The 18,044-nt window shown below is 50.8% G+C and overlaps 1 protein-coding gene across 1 annotated transcript in view; it reads left to right on the plus strand.

Annotated features, from left to right (window-relative positions):
* The first annotated feature begins 771 nt into the window (after positions 1–771).
* Positions 772–18,044, plus strand: part of MAML3 (mastermind like transcriptional coactivator 3) — a 504,469-nt gene continuing 487,196 nt past the window's right edge. The window contains exon 1 of the mRNA XM_075543767.1: positions 772–2,031. Within this exon, the coding sequence (XP_075399882.1) occupies positions 1,558–2,031 (474 nt within the window). The 5' untranslated portion in view covers positions 772–1,557. The remainder of the gene's footprint in view (positions 2,032–18,044) is intronic.

Raw genomic sequence — 18,044 nt, forward strand, 5'->3', positions numbered from 1 at the left:
GGGATATAATTGCCTCAATAACAACAGTTATTATGGGCATTGAATTCAACAATATTCCAGGTGTGTTGATGCTTATTGTATTTATTCAGGGTTCGGGATTTGTAAGACTGGCCTACAGTCTGAACAAAGTGTCGATAAGCGGGGTTATTATAGTTAAGACTTATTACGTGGGTTTTAAAAGCAAATCATTCATCCCTGTGGTTCTTCTCCACCCCCCACCCCCACCCCTTCATGGGTCGGGATGAGACAACTGCTGTGAAGCGTCGATGTTTCTGCCTGCTCATGCACAGTTCTGCAATAGGATGCACACATGTCTAACAACAACTTGAGCTCGCAGGATACCTCACTTGGAATAAGGAAATCCAGCCAGGCGCGTCCGTGCTTTCTGGATCTCTCTTTTTGCTCTCACAGGTCAAAAGTTGATTCATTCCCCGGATCCCCCTGGGTCTGTCCTTTTCTGGATTCTGGCAGCTCTGGCTTCCCAGTCAGACTCGTAGTAAGGCTGGGGGCGTGGGAGGGGCGGGGGCGGGCGAGACGAGCGAGGAGGGGACCGGGTGCCGGTGCGTGCCGCGCCCGCTCCTGCCGGGTGAGAATCCGGGCCGGGTTTTGCGCTGTGTCCCCGGGCTTGTCTCACGGCCTCCAGCCGCCGCCGCTGCCGTGTTTACTGAGCTCGCGCGTCCTGATATCACTCCGCTGGCATGGAGGAGGAGGAGGAGGTGGAGGAGCGAGAGGAGGAGGAGGAGGCGGCGGCAGCGGCGGCGGCGAGCAGTTGATCATTGTGATGGTGGCAGGAGCAGCGGCGGCAGCGGCAGCCCAGCCGAGCGTTAGGGGCTGCTCTCCGCGCGGCGTTTTGCAAAGGACTTCACCGATCTACTTTTGCAATCGCCTCGGACTGTCCATGTGTTTACTTCCCCCAGCCCGAGGATTCGATATCTAGGTTCCTGTGAAATGCAACTGAGCAGCCAAAGTACTTTGAGAACACGGGGCGGCATAAACACCAAAACTTTTTTGTGGAAGGAAAATGCAATAAGCAAGCTTGCCGTTTTCCGATGCGGTGTGGAGTGAGTGTGTGTCGCGCGTGTCCGCACTGGAGGCATATGCTTGTGTGTGTACATGGGGTGTGTTTTTCGGTACGTAGGGAGAAAATGCTTGCCAACCACCGGAAATCTCCTGGAATTTATTAGAAAATAATGGATTATAAAAAGAAAGCAGGCGAGGAGCGGATCTCCCCTGGAGTTGCAACCCGATTTGCTGCTGGCTCAGTTTGTTGTGATTCTTTTTGTTGATAGGTGTCTGATGGTATTCCGATAACACCCCCTCTTTTTTTTTCCCTCGAGCTTTACAGTTTTAAAAAAAAAGGAAACAAAAACCACCCCAAAATTTCACCCCCCCTTTTTTTTCCGCCCCGTCGGGATCGCTGTTTCCATCCATGTGCTTGCGTCTCCCCCGCGTTCCACTTAAACTATTTTAATCCTTGGACCCAAGCAGGAGGCTGATAGGGGGGGTGGGGGGGTGGATAAAAAAAGTTCTTCCAAAATAGTGTGCCCGGGGAGCAGGATGGGGGATTTCGCAGCCCCCACTGCTGCCGCGAATGGCAGTAGTATTTGCATCAACAGTAGCCTGAGCAGCAGCCTCGGCGGGGCCGGGATCGGTGTGAATACTACTCCCAATAGTACTCCCGCTGCTCCGAGCAGCAATCACCCCGCTGCCGGCGGCGGCGGCGGCTCCGGGGGCCCCGGCGGCGGCTCGGCGGCGGTTCCCAAGCACAGCACGGTGGTGGAGCGGCTCCGCCAGCGCATCGAGGGCTGCCGGCGGCACCACGTCAACTGCGAGAGCAGGTATCAGCAGGCTCAGGTGGAGCAGCTGGAGCTCGAGCGCCGGGACACCGTGAGCCTCTACCAGCGGACCCTGGAACAGAGGGCCAAGAAATCGGGCGGCGGCGGCAGCGGCGGCAAGCAGCAGCACCCGAGCAAACCCCAGCAAGATGCGGAGGCCGCCTCGGCGGAGCAGAGGAACCACACGCTGATCATGGTGAGCGCGCACCGGCAGCGGGCACGGGGAGCGCGGCGGCGGCGGCGGCGGCGGTGGGGGCGTGGAACGCCTTGCATTGGGGTGTGGGGGTCGGGTTTGTTCGGTGGAGAGGTGGCCGAAGCTGAAGGGTTAACGTCAACTTTTCTGGAGGGGGGTGGGGGGGATGGCCTGCTGTCGCCGCTACCTGTTAATCTGTCAGGGTTGTTGTCAGATTTGGGGAGGAGGGGGCGAATGAGGAAAAGCCAGTCACGACTGCGAGGGGCGGAGGGAGCCTCCGGGAGCGGCGGAGTGAGGCGCTGCAAAAGTTTTTCCCCCCCTGCTCGCCTTCTCGCCGATGCTAATTTGAAAGCGAGCGAACCTAGAGTTGAAAGCTCGCTCCTCCTCCCCACCCCACCCCACCCCTCGCCGCGCCGCCGGGCCTCCCCAGGCTCGTCCCCCTTCGCCCACCCCTCGAGGCACATCCGCCGGCTGCGGGGAGAAATTGATGCTGTCGCAGATTCGGGGCGGCCGCCGGGCCCTCGTGTCCCCACCCCCCACCCCCCGGTGGCCGAGAGCGGGGAGGGAGAGCGACGCCTCTCCCCCAGCTCACCCCCTCGGGGCTGAGAAAGTCTGAGAGTTTTGTGAATGAACTTTGAAGTGGGAACGCGACGCGAGGGGGGGTGCGCGCGCTCGCGGCCGGGAGCGCGCGCGGGGCGCGGGTGCGCTCCGGCGGAGACCCGGGACGGGCCCGGCAGGTGGAGCGGCGGTGGAGGGTGGGCTGGGGTGCGGGAGCCGACCGGCCCGGGGTCCGGGTCCGGGCGGGAAGAGGGAGCGTTCTCTCCCCAGTCCCAGCCCGGGGTGCCGAGCGGCTCCGCCACTCAACTTCGCTCGGGCTGCTTTTGCCTCTTTTTAAACTTGCCTCGCCACCAGCCTTCCCCGCCGCTCCCCCGCTCCCCGCCAACTTCCCGGGCGCGCGTCCTAAACCCGGAGGAGTGGCAGGTAGAGGGGAGGTGAGCGAGGCTTAAATGGCTGGGTGGGTGGGTTCCACGGAGGATGAGCAGCCAATGACTTAACTTCTCGGGAGGAAGGGGCAGTTCCCAGCCCTTAACCCTCGGGGGAGAATCCTTTCTCTTATCTCGGCGCGCGGGTCCTTGTTCTCTCCTTGGGGGGCGGGGCGGCCGGAAGCTCGCGGAGGTGTCCGCACCCGCCGCAGAGCGGGCATCGCACGGCGCTCGGGGCCCGGGCGGGCATCCCGGGGCGCGCCTCCAGCGTGCTCCCGACCCACCGAGCCTAGTGCGCGGCGGCGGCCCTCGCCGGCTGCGGGGAGAGCCGGGCACGCCTCCCGCCCGGGGGCGCCGGCGCCGGGGGTGGGTGCCTAGCGGCCGCGGGCTCCGACCGGGCGCTCGGTGACAAAGAGGCGGCTTGGGGGAGGGGAGGCCGCCGCGCTCGCCCGCTCGCGCCCACCTTCCCCCACCCCGCACGTGAGCAGGAACAATTTGTTTATCTTGGGCTTCGAGAATCCTTCCCTCCTCCCAGATCTCGGGGCCGTCCTGGCCCCTCCTCCTCCTCCTCCTCCCTCCTCGGCGCGATCCTGCCCAGTCCCGCCGGCAGCACCTTCCCCCCTCTTCCTCCTCTCTCTCCCGCCTCCTCCCCTTCCTCCTCCTCCTCCATCCCCTCCTGCCCGCCTTCTCCCTCCCTTTTGGAACGCGGCCGTGGGGGAGGGAGCAGGAGGCGCTTTGTCCGCCCGCGGCCTTGCTCAGCCCCGGAGGCCGCGGGGTGGGGGGGTAGGGGGGGGATCGCGGAGCCCGCGGCCCTGCCCCTCCCCCCGCGCCCGTCTCCGCCCCGTCGCCCCCCCCCGTCCCCCCGCCGCTGAGCGCGAAGAAGAGGCGGACTCGGTTTGGAGGAAGCACCACGATCACAGAAGGCAGGGAAAGAGGTTCTCGTTTTACAAACAGGAAGCCGAAAGCCACTGACACTGTAGCTTTTCTGCTTGTACCCGGAGGAGGGGCTGGACCTGCAGCTCCCTGGCAGCTCTTGCTTCCTGGTACCTGGGTCTCCATCCAGGCCCCGCGGTCTCCCACTCCCCGCCCCCTGCCCTTCTGAGAGCTCTCGCCCCCCCGCCCCCCGGACGTGGAGCCTTCCTGAACCTAAAGTGAAAATCGAATTGGAAAGGCAGAATTCCATCTCGGTCCACCCCACGCTCACTCGTGTATTTGGATACCTCGCGCACACACACCGTGCGTAGAAAATTGGTTTCTTCCGCGAGGCTCCAAAATTACAATCCCAGAAAATAGCTCAGGACCTTTCGGGTTGGGCTGCTGCAGCGGCTCTGGCTCTTCATCCCACAGGCATAGGAGGGACAAAGGCCAGTGTGGGGCCAGAGGAGTAGAGGTGGTGGCCAGAAAGTTTTGTTTTCCAGTTTAGGTTCTCACCGGGATGGCAAAGGAGGGCGGGTGGGCGGTGGTGCCTGGGTTGCTTGTGCATGGGTTGTAACACACTCGCAGGTGGAAGCAAACCCAGATGCAAGCATTACCTGGACGGAGGCCTGAGCCAGAGCGGACTTGAAATGAAGACAGTGCTTCCTTGAACACCTGTAAATTTCCCAGTGACTTCCAGTTCAGCAGATTAACCACGGAGAGACTTGCGAAGTGATTGCCCGATGATAAGATTTTTTTTTAATCAACTGTGACAGTGTCTTAGACTTTCTGATTAGGCTTGATGTAAAGGCCACGGTTGTATACGGAATAGTATATTCCAGCTTCACATTGTAATAGGTGTCTCTCACTGGTACCAGTGTGACGTGTGCATGAGTGCAATTAAGCAGCCTTGCATCGGAAGCAATGCAGTGGTTGTAAAATCCGTCCACAAGGAGGAAAAGGGAGAACCTGGTCCCTGACGAGCTGTAGGTCCTTTGAAAAGACCTGGTTTGAAAATTCGCTTTGGCCCCTAGAATGCGGTGACTCCACTTGGCCGACACGGGAGAGAAAATCTTGAAAATGGAGATTGCAAAGTAAACGTTGGTCTTTATTTTCTTGACTGGGGGTCTGACTTGGACTCTTAGTGGGGCACCGGGCAATGAAAAATCACCTCTCAGATCGGGCTCTTTATTTGGAAAACCCTAAAGCAAAGTGATGGCCATCCAGAGCCAAAAAAGGAAAAATAATAATAATCATAGTGATGATAAAAACGAAGATGAATAGGATTCTCTTCTGTTTTATTGCTATTGTTTACCTTTTTAGGGCCATATGTCCAAAGTACTAAATATCGATCCGTTCTCTTTCTGCCTGGCTTGGGTTAAGGAGGCAGTCTAATGAACGTTTTACCTCTTTTGATTTGTTTTCCTATCATGTACATTTACAAGCACAGGCATTAAAAACAATCATAAAACAACTAAGCAAACAGAAAGCAGGAGGAATGAGGTGAAATAGAAATACTCCCTGGCTTCAGGCTACTGTGGAGGGGGTTGGGTTCTTGGGGTGGGGTGGAGCCGTACATAAGGGGCACTGAAAATCTCTCCTCAGAGAGTAGGCCACACAGGCCTGAGTTTAAAACTGGGTCACCTCAGGTGAAGATTCTTCTGGGCAAATACAGCCCCCCTCCCCTTTCCCTTATATAAAAGGTTTGGGTCCTCCAAGGAGTCAGCAAGAAAACTTTGATTTCACCTGTTAGAGAATCCCCGTTGAGAAGTGGCCTTTTCCTAAATGACTGTTTTAAAGTTTTGTGGTAACAAAAGGAGACATTGTTTATATGCTGTGCTTGGAACTGAGGTAAATTTAAACTGCCAAGTTCATTTTCACCCAAAGATAGATGGACCGGACAAGGGTGTAATCATTCAGGCATACCACAATGCATGCAAATCCAGTCTTCAAAAAAAATCCATATTGTTTTCTTGACCTCTTTAACTGTATTTGTACTATTATAACTTAAAGTCTGCTTAACGTCAGAGTGTGCAGACTTAAATCTTCCTATGTCAACCCTATACAGATCTGTTTATCATATAAAGTTCATTTTCATGTCATAGGGTATATATCAATTCATAGAAAATTCCCGAGTTTTGGAGAAAAGTATTGCCCATCCAAACGGTTCTCATTTATTCCTGGGATAGAGCCATGAAACACTAACATGTACAACATATTAGTCCCACGTGAGACCGCTTTATAGATGACTCCTCTTTCCCGATGCTTATCCTGGGGAAGGTAAATTACTGGCTCTGTCTCAGACTGGTTTGCAAGCTTGTGATATCAAACCATTCCTGGATGTGTCCTACACTCGATCGCTCCTATACTAACTTGCCCACTAGTTTGCCCTGTTCCACTGTTAACAAGGAGCCCTGGTGGCGTAATGGTTTACACATTGGGCTCCAATCCACAAGGTCAGGAGTTTGAAACCACCAGCTGCTCCGAGGGAGAAAGAGGCAGCTTTCTACTCCCATAAACATTTACCGTGTTGGAAACTCATAGGGGCAATTCTACTCTGCCCTATAGGGTCATTGTGAGTCAGAATCAACTCGAAGGCAGGGAGTGCTGTTATCCAGAGTGAAAGAATCAACAGTAGGATCTTGAAAAGCCTGGTAGTTTACGAAGGGTCTGTCTGAAAACTTGTGAACAGTTTGCAAGTTTCATTTCTCCCTGCTTTATGCGTGTTTGCCTTTTCTCTTTTAATGCTCTAGAGTATTTTCGAGGTAACCCTCAGTGCATATTTAGTACTATTCCCTATGGTCTTTGGTTATAGTGCATTTTATTTAGGTTGGTGATGTAGTGGGTTCCCAGTTGGGCTGCTAACCACAAGTTCAGCAGTTCGAAACCACTAGTCACTCCTCAGGAGAAAGATGGGGCTTTCTATTCCCCTAAAGAGTTACAATACTGGAAACTCTCAGGGGGCAGTTCTGTGCTGTCCTACAGGCAGGCGGCCATCAGTAAAGTAGAGGCCCAATTAATCCTTCAGCATCACCTGCAGCATGCTCCTCAGGTCTTCCCAGGGAAAGGGACTTTCAAGCGTTCAGAGTGTCTGATCCTCTCCACCCTGTCCTGTTAGACATGTAAGGACAAACCTTAGCATCTCTGTGGCTTTCCTGGCACCGGGAATGAGGAGGCTAGGTAGATGGTTTTCTGACGTTGCTATAAGATAAAGACGATGTTCACATTAAAGTGGACCTGTATGTAGTTATTTTCTGAATATTTCTTTGAGACCAGTAGCCAGCTCTTGTTAAGAGGGGAGTTCTTTTCTTACAGGGTGGAACAAATGAGGGTGGGTGGGTGTGGGGATAGGGTTTATTTTCTTGCCCATTTGGTGCCAGAGTTGTAGAAGAGATCGGGTAGAACAAGCTATTTTGCCCATTACCGTTTTATTCTTGGGCACAGTTGTAGGATTTCTGTTTTACTTCAATGTTACTAATGGAATTTTCATTTGTGATTCGTGTCCTCTGTTTGTTAAAAACACAATCTCCTTGCCATTGAGTCCATACCGACCCACCGGGATCCCAGAGGCCAGGGTAGATAGAACTGACTTAATAGCTTCATGGGCGTTGCTTCACAGCTTCTGACCTGGTTCGGTCGGCAGCTGAGTGTGCAGCACACTGTGGCACCAGGACTCGCTTGGTAATTCATCATCTGGCACTACATGCTGGCGCTTCCTACTTCCTTCGCGCCAGTTCCCCCCCATAGTGACCCTGTGCACAACAGAACGAAACACTGACCAGTCCTGCGCCATCCTCACAATTGTTCCTGAGCATGAGCCCCAGTAAAACGATTCCATGTGTGTCCAGGGCTATAAACCTTTACAGAAGCAGAAAGCGTTTCCTTTCTCCCTGCTGATGGGGTTGAACTTGGGCCTTGGTTAGCCGCCCAAAGCACAACCCACTAGCTAAATGCTTTTTTCCCACGTGGCAGATCAGGGAGACCTATGACATCTATCTATTGAACATCATTAAGAACATCATTAAACTCGTATAAAGAATGTATTTAAGACTCATTCTCGGGATTTCATGTGTCTGTCACTTGAGTCTCTCAAATAGTGTTGCCTTTTTCGCTCTGTTATTCAGAGGCTGGTGAGGGGATTTTCAGTTCCAGTGGTTACTTGCTTTCTGTCCTTCCCACCTCCCGCTGGCCCTTTTGGCCCTTTCCCTGACCGTTAGCACCTTTATCAAAGAGTGGGAAGAACCACGAAGAGGAGAAACTTAATCTTGGTGCTTACCTCACACTTGGGGAGACAATTGGATTTGCTATGATTTTGGATTAATTATGGATTCGATGTTCAACACTGTTCACTGAGTTAGCATACAGTGATGAACAGGCTGCGTTCTCATCCATCCATCCATGCATTCACCGAACCATACCTGGAGCACAGTGCTTCATAGAAATGAAAACGCTAAATCATACTCTTGTGTACAAGATTTCAACAAGGTGGATCCTTTGTGCATGTTCAGTAGTATTTTAGTTGGGATAAGAGGTTTTGATTTTCAAATCAACATTAGGCATGACGCCAAAGACTTCTCAGCCACTTCAGTTGGATGCCATCCCGGCACCATGACGTGTTGATGTTGATGATGGTGATGTTGTTAGGCGCCATCACACCGAGCCGGACGCACAGCGACCCGATCCCAGCAGAACGAACTGCCTCCCTGTTCTGCTCTATCCTCACCACGGTGCTTCTGTTTGCCCATCGTTGCAGCCTCTGTGTCACTCCATCTTTAGGAGGGCCTTCAAGCATGACTTTCCTGTTTTTCAAAATGAATTTAACACTGGCATTGCTAGGAGGCAGAGTGGACTCAATGGTATAGGCTTGGTTTTTTTTTTTTTTTTTTTAAATAAAACAAACCCATTTACAAGTGTCTAGTCCAAGTGGTGGTATTAGGTTGCCTCCATTAAAATACAGTAAACAACGCAACAGGGTTTGAAGGCCCGTACATTCCCAAAATTCTTAATCATGTATGTGAGTTGGAATGTCGCTTCCAGAAAACGAATGATTTTCAAGAACTGGCTATATCTCCTTCACTTAGAACAATTTATTTTTCTGAGAAATACTACAAAGAACTAACGAAACAATGTTGGATAAAATTGCCTAGTAAATGGCAATGAGCTCCTGCTGTAAAACCCTTAAAGATCACATGGCTGCATTGAGTGGATGTGGTAGGGACACTGTTTGGTTGTTTCTCTGAGTTTCCGTGGCTCTTTCGTCTGTTAACAGCTGAGGGACTTTGGAGAGAGGAGCTCCGTCTTCCCTGAGGACCACGCACACACGTGTCGGGAAAGGGCAATGGCTGCTCTGGTTCAGGGTGGTTTGCTTTTCTTTAAAGGCAAGCTGTGCCTACTGTTCTTGTGGGAACTTAATAAAAACCTCAACAGGCTCGCAGTACTTCCTCTGGCACATGGAAAGTCCTCCCTCAAAAATAATGTAGGCGCCTCTACTTAATTATATCGGGCCTCCCAATGGTTGGAAAAGGCATCTCCCTCTGATGTGGCATTTAAAACATATCTGAACAACTAGCAGTTTGTTTTCCCTGCCACGATGACTTAATCAAGCGAGCTATTTAATTTTTAGCTGACAATTTTCAGAATTTCTTTTACAGTTCTTTAAAGCCCCATGAAGTCAAGCCCCAAGCCCTAAGCCCACTAGCATGAAGCTCATTCTGACTCACTAGCATGAAGCTCATTCTGACTCACTGCCACCCTCTGGTAGAGTTCCCGAGGCTGTAAATCCTTATGGGAGCAGACAGCCTCATGCATCTGCAGAGTGACTAGTGGGTTTGAACCACCAACCTGGTAGTTTGTACCCAACACCTAGCCCTCAGTGCAACCAGAGCGGGGGTCCTTAATAGACTGAGTAGAATCTGGTTATTAAAACACATGTTTATGGACCCTGCTGCTCTCAACTACGTAGCTGTTCGTTTGAGCTTGTGAAGATGTTAATAGGTTACATCACTGGATAGTTCTCCTTCCTCCTGGAAATACCCTTCTCCACCCCCGAACACTCAAGTCTGCACAATTTAATGAAAAAGGCCCGAGTGAGTGGTGTGAGGCTGCTTGGACACGTTCAACCTGGGTTACAGCTGCGGCCCCAAGGATCACGCAGCTTTCAGAGACAAGCCCAGCTTGTGGCCTAGAGTCTTGCACTGGTTAGTTATTTGCCTTTCATGTGTTTGCTTGTTGATGCTGAATATAGCTCAGTGATTGGGAGTGTACCTAACGGGTTACCCAAAACCAAACCAAACCCACAGCCGCCAGGACAGAGTAGAACTGCTCCTTGGGGTTTCTGAACATGCAAGTCGTAACCGGAGGCAGGCTACCACATCGTTCTCCCTGGCAGCGGCTGGCGGGGTCTTAGCTATTGTTGCCACTGGGGCTCTTCCTGAAGGGCTGGGGACCCAGCGAAAGGCTTGGAGGGGGGTGCGAGTGATAAGGTAGGAGAGCAAAGGGGGATGATGGTTTGCGAAGCATCCTCTATCTGGACAGCTGGGGAGACAGATGTCTGAGGTGATGGACTTTACGCATTTCTGGTGAAGAGACAGGAAGTGCCCTGGTGCCCTGGGAGTTTGTGGCAGTGGAGTACGTGTTCAGTCGTTATTCTAAGCCCGGAGGCATTACTACCACTTTCATATGGCCATTTTCAAATATATATGTATACGTATATATGTACACACACATACAATATTACATACAGTGCATGTATAGTATATATATATATATATACGATATGTACACAATATATATAGTGTATGTATATATACATATACATGTTTTGTGGGTATTTTATCTGGAGGAAATCATGTTTGTAACGTAATTCCCTTTGACCAGCTTTACTGTAGCTCCATCCGTGATCCTTAACTAGGGGTGATTTTGTTCCTCCCCGCCCCCCAGGCATGTGACAACATTAGAAGGCGATATTTTGGTTGTCACAGCTTGGGGGGGTGGGGTGGGGAGGAAACGACTGGCATCTAGAGAGTAGTCTGCTAAGCAGCCTGCAGTGCGGAAGGCAGCCCCCACTGCCAAGACTGTCTGTCTGAAGATCAGCCTTGTTGCTGTTGAGAAATCCTGCATTCATCAACCCCCCTCCCCCCGCGCCCCACCTCCAAACAACGACAACTTCACTGCCATCAAGTTGACTCTGACTCCTAGCGGCCTTGCGTCTCCTACGTTCAACAAAGACGTTGGAAAGACGCCATCATGAAGTAGATAGCGGTGGATTGATCTATATATAAAATATGCCTTTGAAGAGCCCTGGCGGTGTAGTGGGTGTTGCACTGGGTTGCTAACTTCAAGGTCTACAGTTCGAAACTACTCCTCAGGGGAAAGTCACTCCTGGGGAGAAAGATGAGGCTTTCCACTGTTGTGAAGAGTTACACTCAGAAACCCACAGGGACCATTCTCTGAGTCAGGATCGACGGGATGACAGAAGGTTGGAGTTGCGGGATATAGATGGCTTGACTCCAGCTTTCCCCACGGTATTGGTACGGGGTGGAGAAGGAAGGAGGCACAGTAATGAGGGACACAGGCCTGTGCCATTCCCGTTTCTCGGTTCCTGGCTCCCTGCCTCTGTCTGCCTGCCTGTCAGGAAGGTACACGGTCCTCACTCTTCCTACCTCATGGGTGATTGATAGGGTGCAATGACTTACCATCCAGTGCCGTCATCTGTCTGAGTCCCAAAGACTTCATATGCGACACGAATGCTAGCCATAATTTTCTAAATTACTTTTGCTTCACCTGGTGGCTGCCTGCTGCCCATTTGCAGGCTTGAGGTTGAGGGATCTGAGGCTCCCTCCACTCCGCTGTGAGCCGAGGTGTCATGAGCGTGTGTTGAAGACCATGTTGTGTTGGCCACTTGCTCGCCTGGCATCCACAGCGGGGCATAGTTTCACATCCCCAATGAGCTGTATGAAATGGTATCTGCGGTTTTCTTAGAACGCCTTCATAGAAGCAATGAATAAAGTAACATGTAGGAAAATCCCAAGGGGGTTGCTGAATGTTTGGTCTCTTCTTGTGAGCCTTGCTTTCTATACTAAAAATTGTTTTATTATCTTCCAAAGGAAATCGTTTTTAATTTTCCCCGAGCGCGGGTTCGTTGGTGTGGTGGCAAGTCAGAGTGAAGCCTGGTAGTTACAAAGCGAAGCAGATGCTGGTCTGTCTTCCTTTTGGACCAAGTGGCACTTACGGCATGGCCAGGCGTGGACATCTAGCTTTTAGTGGAAATCAGACAAAGAGGGAAACATTCAGAGAGAAAGGGGAAGAAGGAGTGAAATCGGGAAAATATAGGCCTTGAAAGCATGCCCCGTGTAGACTTGGGGTGTTTAGTCTGATTTAGGGGGTGATGCAATGGCTTTCTTAAAATATTCGAAGGGCTGTCATGTGAAGAAAGGATTGGATGTTCTGTTTATGGCTGCAAGGGGCTCCATCTTGGATCAGCGGTTGGCGGTTATTAGGAGCTGGGGGCTGGCTTTAGATTAAAAAGAGAGATACAGGAAGCGGGGGGGGGGGGGGAAGAAAGGACGAGGGAGAAAGAGACTATCCCAGCTTTTCTAAGGTCTCATGCCCTCTAACACAAGTTGGAGAAGGGGTGTAGACATCTTTTGAAAATGATAAAACTTTCTAACAGTAAAGGAGGAACGTGTCTGTTTGGTGACCATAGGAACTTCCAAGCAGGACAAATCGTTAGCACGGGCAGTTAACAAAAGAGGGAGATTCCATCCACCTAGAGACGCCTTGGAGAGAGACCAGTTGCCAACCACCAAAACCCAACCATTGAAAACCCCCGTCCTTTAGGGTTGTTGTGAGTCGGAAGGGACTCGAAGCGAGTGAGAAGTTGAGTTGAGGTGCATGAGCAGAGTTCTACTCTGACACCCATGGGGTCACCAAGCTTCAGAATCGCCAGGACAGCAACGGTTCTGTTGTTTTGACAAGAGGAACCTTGTCTTTCCATCAGTCATAGCTGTGTCCTCGTGACAAGGCAAAGACAGCCCGGACAGTGTATGAACTCGATCAGTATGTGTTGGATGAATCACTGTGCGTAAAGAAATAGATTAAGAAGTAACTCTTCCTCCTCAGTGTCCCTCTTCTCACAAGTATCATGACCAACAGTTTTGAGATGCAGCTCTTCCGACCTCTTCCTCCTCCTCTACCTGCACACCGTAGATTGTACATGAACACACATTCACTGTTTATATAGAACTCTTATCACCTTATGCATCTGTTCTGAGATTCGTTTTTTGCACTTAGTATATTTTCTGTCCGTGTCAGTACCTGCGGAGAGATGCTCCCCTTATTGTTGTTTGCACTGCTGTATCCTCATCCTCCCAGCCTCCCGCAGGGGTCACCTGTTGATAGACTCACTGCCATCCAGTTGTGGCTGGCGCCCAGTGACCCTACAGCACAGGCCAGATCTGCCCCGTGGGTTTCTGACACTAAAACTGTTGACGGAGGTAGAAAGCCGCATGGGGCAGTTGGTGGTTCTGAACTGCCCACCTTTTGGATTGTAACCCAACGTGTAACCACTCCGTGACCAGAGATCCCAGTTTCTCCAGCTTAGATAGAAGATGCATAAACAGAAAAAGTATTTAGAGAATCTCAGACTCCCATACAGCACCAGGATCTTATTAGAACCCGTGTTAGGGAACAGGACAGCTCTGGTGTTGGTCTTTGCAGTCGCCTGCAGACACGAGTCTCCCAAGGCAGTGTGGCTGGCAAACAGCACACCGTGCAGGGACGTGATGTCCCTGCTTTTCGTCTGGTCCTCAAGAGGAGGCTCGTGTTGGAGACGCCCGGCGGACCGGCTTCTGCTCCTTCAGTGAAAGTGGGAAATTCATTTTCCCAAACATATTTGCAGCTGTCTCCATCTTGCCCGAGCTTTGGCTTTCCCAGGCCTGATTGGGCGGCTCCATTTGTAAAGTGTCTTTCTGCTTGTGATGTAGTGCGTGCGGTGTCAGTGAGTGCAGGTTTGGCTGGTCATAAAATTCTCGGGTCTGTGAGTCTGCCTACTGCCTACAGGTTAAATTACCCTGCCTAATCCAGTCATCTGTGTAACACGGTAATAACTACCTGCTGACCTGGCCAACTGGAGAGAAAGCATCAAAATGGACTTGCTTCGACAGTCACTTTATAGCATTTGTTTAGGCAGTGAGCAGGCCTATCAGTTTTCATTAGACACATGTGCTGAGGTGGCCCAAAGTCTGCCCTGCACCAGGGTCCCTGGTTATTCCCATTCACCGTTGGCACCTCAGCTGTCTGACACAGACACCGTGGTCACGGAGATTCCGTATTCGGTGGAGGGCATGGTGCGCCAGGGGTGGAATTCTCGTCTTCCAGACAGAAGACCAGGTTCAAGTTCTAGCCAATCCACCTTCACGGCACCGCTGCCCCATCCTTCAGCGGTCTTCTGCGTTGCTGTGACGCTGAGCAGATCTCCGTGGCACTTTCAGACCGAGGGGGATGAGGAAGAAAGACCTGGTGGTCGCCAGCCCAACCCAGGGATGGCACAGCCCTAGGCAGCGTTTCATTCTGTTGTGCCCAGGGTTGCTAGATGGTGGTGGAAGACAGCTGGGTGACTTTTCTTTCAGTAGCTGAAATAGCAAGGAGGTGGCTGTGTACATCAAATAAGGTCCTTCCTTCCCAATCTTGAAACTGGGCCTTCAAGGATGCTGAACACAGAGGCTTTCCCCTTGCTGCTCTGGCCACGCAAGACACTTTTAACCCTCTGAGGTGTGCCATCTGACTGTGTGCGTGTTTGCTTCCGAGTTGTTCCAACACCTGCTGCTTTGCTATCTGGCACTCGGTTGTTTTCTTGTACCGACGTACAAGGTAGACCTCAGGTGCGGTGTTTACCTGTTTTGGATATTATTTGTATCATAGACATCTAATTATACTATGAGGTAAGAACTATTTCCCAAAGGCGATTGAGATCAGAAACCCTGGTGGCACCGTGGGTGAAACGGGGAGGGGGGGGCTGCTAACCTCCGTGTTGGCAATTGACATCCTCCCCCCACCCCCCCGCCACCTGCATGGGAGAAAGATGCAGCCATCTGAACTCGCAAAGATTTGCAGTCTCAGAAACTCACTAGGTCTCCGCCGTCCTATCGCTTGTCCAGAGTTGGAATGGCTCGCTGCCTATGGGTTTACTGAGAGCATGGCTGTGTTGTAGTACACTTTTTATTCCTTTGGAAAATGAATTTGAAACCTTTTCTTCAGATGAGTCCAGGAATGACTTGTGACATAATAGATGTTTAGAACCAGATTTTACCTTATTAGGGAGTTCTTGATTTAGTTTTTAAAGCATATGCTACAAAAAGATAGTCTGTCAAACTTGTTACTTGTTTATTTTTTTTTCAACGAAGTGAAATTTCAAGTCGAATCTTGACCAAATATCCAATCTTGGTAACTATGCCTCTGAATTCCTAAGGAGGAGTATGGGGACTGGGCGAGGGCCGCCCGTGTCTACATTTAAGCAAAGAAATTTGATATATGTCAGAGCTCAACACGTTTACAGACTTTTTTGTTCTGGGCACGATGTGAAGGAAATTCGATAAAATATTAATTGCTTTTGTGTGTGTTTTGGCTTGAGGAGGGCTTCTTAGCAGTGCCAGGGTTCCCAGTCTCTTCCAGGGGCAGAGAAATAGACGTGCCCTTTGAAGGTTCCAGCTTCTCTTCCTGCCCCTCTTGTTCCCCTTGTAAGCAGAGAGCCTGGCTGCAGCAGTGGACGGACACTTGGCAAGCTTGCAGGTGGTGTTGGTCTTTAACCGCTGAAGGGATTTCCTCATGGTGGTGTGTGGAGAGTAGCACATCATTCTGGGAGACGGATGGTAACATCCCCTCACTAGTCACACCCTGCAGTGGTCCTTTACAGGGAGCTTCTCTTGATGTTTGCTCACCAGAGGTGGTTTGATAAACAAGCAACTTGCTCAGTGTAGGAGTTCTCCTGGCCAAACAGTGCAAACAGCTGTTTGCTATTTAACCCATGTGTGCCCCTTGTTTTTCTTCTGCTTTGAGCTTTTTTGTTGATGTCATGTGTCCTCAGGCCGAAATCTGGGGATGGGGGGTGGGGGTGGGGCGCATTTTGGAGGTAATCGGGATTTGGATACAATTATGTGGAGGCCAGGTGTAAGTGAATTTTGGTGGTAAGGTTGGTGGGGTAGGGCCTGCTTCTTCAGATTCACAGTTATACAAGCCCCTACCAGGCAGGTAGTCTCTTCCCAAGAAATCTGAGAGGTTGAAATTATAGGTGGGCAATCCTTATCTCGTGGGTCATGAAATGGTTAGCTAGAATTTCCAAACAGTTGGCAGCTGCTATTGGATTTTTAAAAAGACGTTCTCCCCACCCCCACCCCCCCAATGAGGCCTGGGAAATAATTTTAGAGAAGAGTTTCATGCTGCTGGATTCTCAGAACCTACCGAGGGAATGTGTGGAAGAAGTTGTTTCTTGTAAAAGTAAATAACCATACTCAAGATTGACTTCTGGCAGGTAATTTTTGTTAGGCTGGAATATATCTGGAGTCCACAGTGACTTAGGAACACATCATGGTGGCTTTGGGGTTGACAAAGTGTGACAAACATGTGCTTTGGGGATCAGGAATACCTGGCACCGAGGTGATTGAAATGCAAATGGGCTTTTCCTCTCCTGTTTCTGTTCTTAGATTTAAAGAGACTTTTAGGAACTTTAAGATTTTGGTCCTGGAGACTTTGGCATTGGTGCCCTCAGACAGGGATAACGGCCGTTTCCAGTAGGTGGCCCCCGGACAGCGCAAAGGGTAAAGCATTTGACTGCAAGAGGAATGGTTGGCGGTTCAGTCCCTCCCAGAAGTGCTTCCCGGGCCACAGCCTTGCACACCTGATGGAGCAGCTCCCCTCTTTGCACATAGGGCTGACACGAGTGGGGATCACACGGGGGCAGCTGGCACCCACAGTGGCTTCCAGTGAGGATGCTTAGCTGACGGCGTGTGCTCGGGAGCCTCATGGCTGTTCCGGTTTGGTTGGCTTCAGGCTTCTCCGTGGTCTCGCCGGGGCAGGGGATTGCAAGCCGGAGTGGTTTGCTTCCCTCTTTACCCAGAAGTGATAGGAGTTTCTGGTATTAGCTCTTGGGGGTGGGGACAACTAGATATGGCAGAGGACAGTGGGGTTGGCTGGCTGTGGTGTTCGGGTCCCCCTTTTCTACTGCCATTGTCCTGATGAACAGAGATAATGGCTACTTGGAATACTTATTTGTGTCGTCTTTTTCCTTTACAGTGCAATGCACACTTCACTTGTTTTCTTCAACTTTTCGTAATAGATGTGTTTATGATACACCGAAGAGTCATAAATTTGAGAAGAGAGATAATTAACTCTGACAAACTTACAGAAGCGAGGTTCTAAGAGAGGCAGCAAGGTGGTTGCTTAAGAGAAGGATCGTTTGCTGGGTCTGCAGAACATCATTCCCGCTAGAATATGCTTCCCCGTGGAACATTCTTCAGCCTTAAATTTCCCAAACATCTGGGTGCTGTAAGTGATAGGAAGGAGGTTACCTTTGTGGTGCTTTGATGATTTAATAATTTTTCTTTCTTTACAAAAACAACCTCCTTTTTTTTGTTTCATGTTTCAAAATTGAATTTTTAAAGGGGGAAATTTAGATATAGAGTCCTCTCTTTGAGGTGGGAGGCAGAAACAGCGATGCTGGCACACTAGTGTTAAGAGCCCCTCAGGTTACTCAAAGAACCCTTTAACTTGAACCTCCTGTTCAGTGTATGTTATCAGTTTGGAGGCACTTGTATTTAGTGGCTCTCTGACCTTAAACAGAGTGAGTGTTTCTTTCTTCCAATTTGGCAGTTCATGAGTTTGGGAAGCCGTCTTTAAGAAATGAGCCCAGAGGCCCAGACAAGGTGAATCGCTTGCTCTTAACCGGGAAAGGTTGGACGCCCATCAGCCTCTCCACAGGAAAGGGATGTGACCAGCAGCTTCCATAAAGGGGACCATCCTGGCATTCCCAGGAGGCCGTTCGACTCTGTCCTGTGGGGTCTCTCACAGTCAGAATCAGCTTTAAGGTGATGGGATTGACTTCAGGTTTTAGTCTTCAAGAAACAG

This window comes from Tenrec ecaudatus, chromosome 3 (genome assembly GCF_050624435.1).
Source record: "Tenrec ecaudatus isolate mTenEca1 chromosome 3, mTenEca1.hap1, whole genome shotgun sequence".
Lineage (NCBI taxonomy): Eukaryota > Metazoa > Chordata > Mammalia > Afrosoricida > Tenrecidae > Tenrec > Tenrec ecaudatus.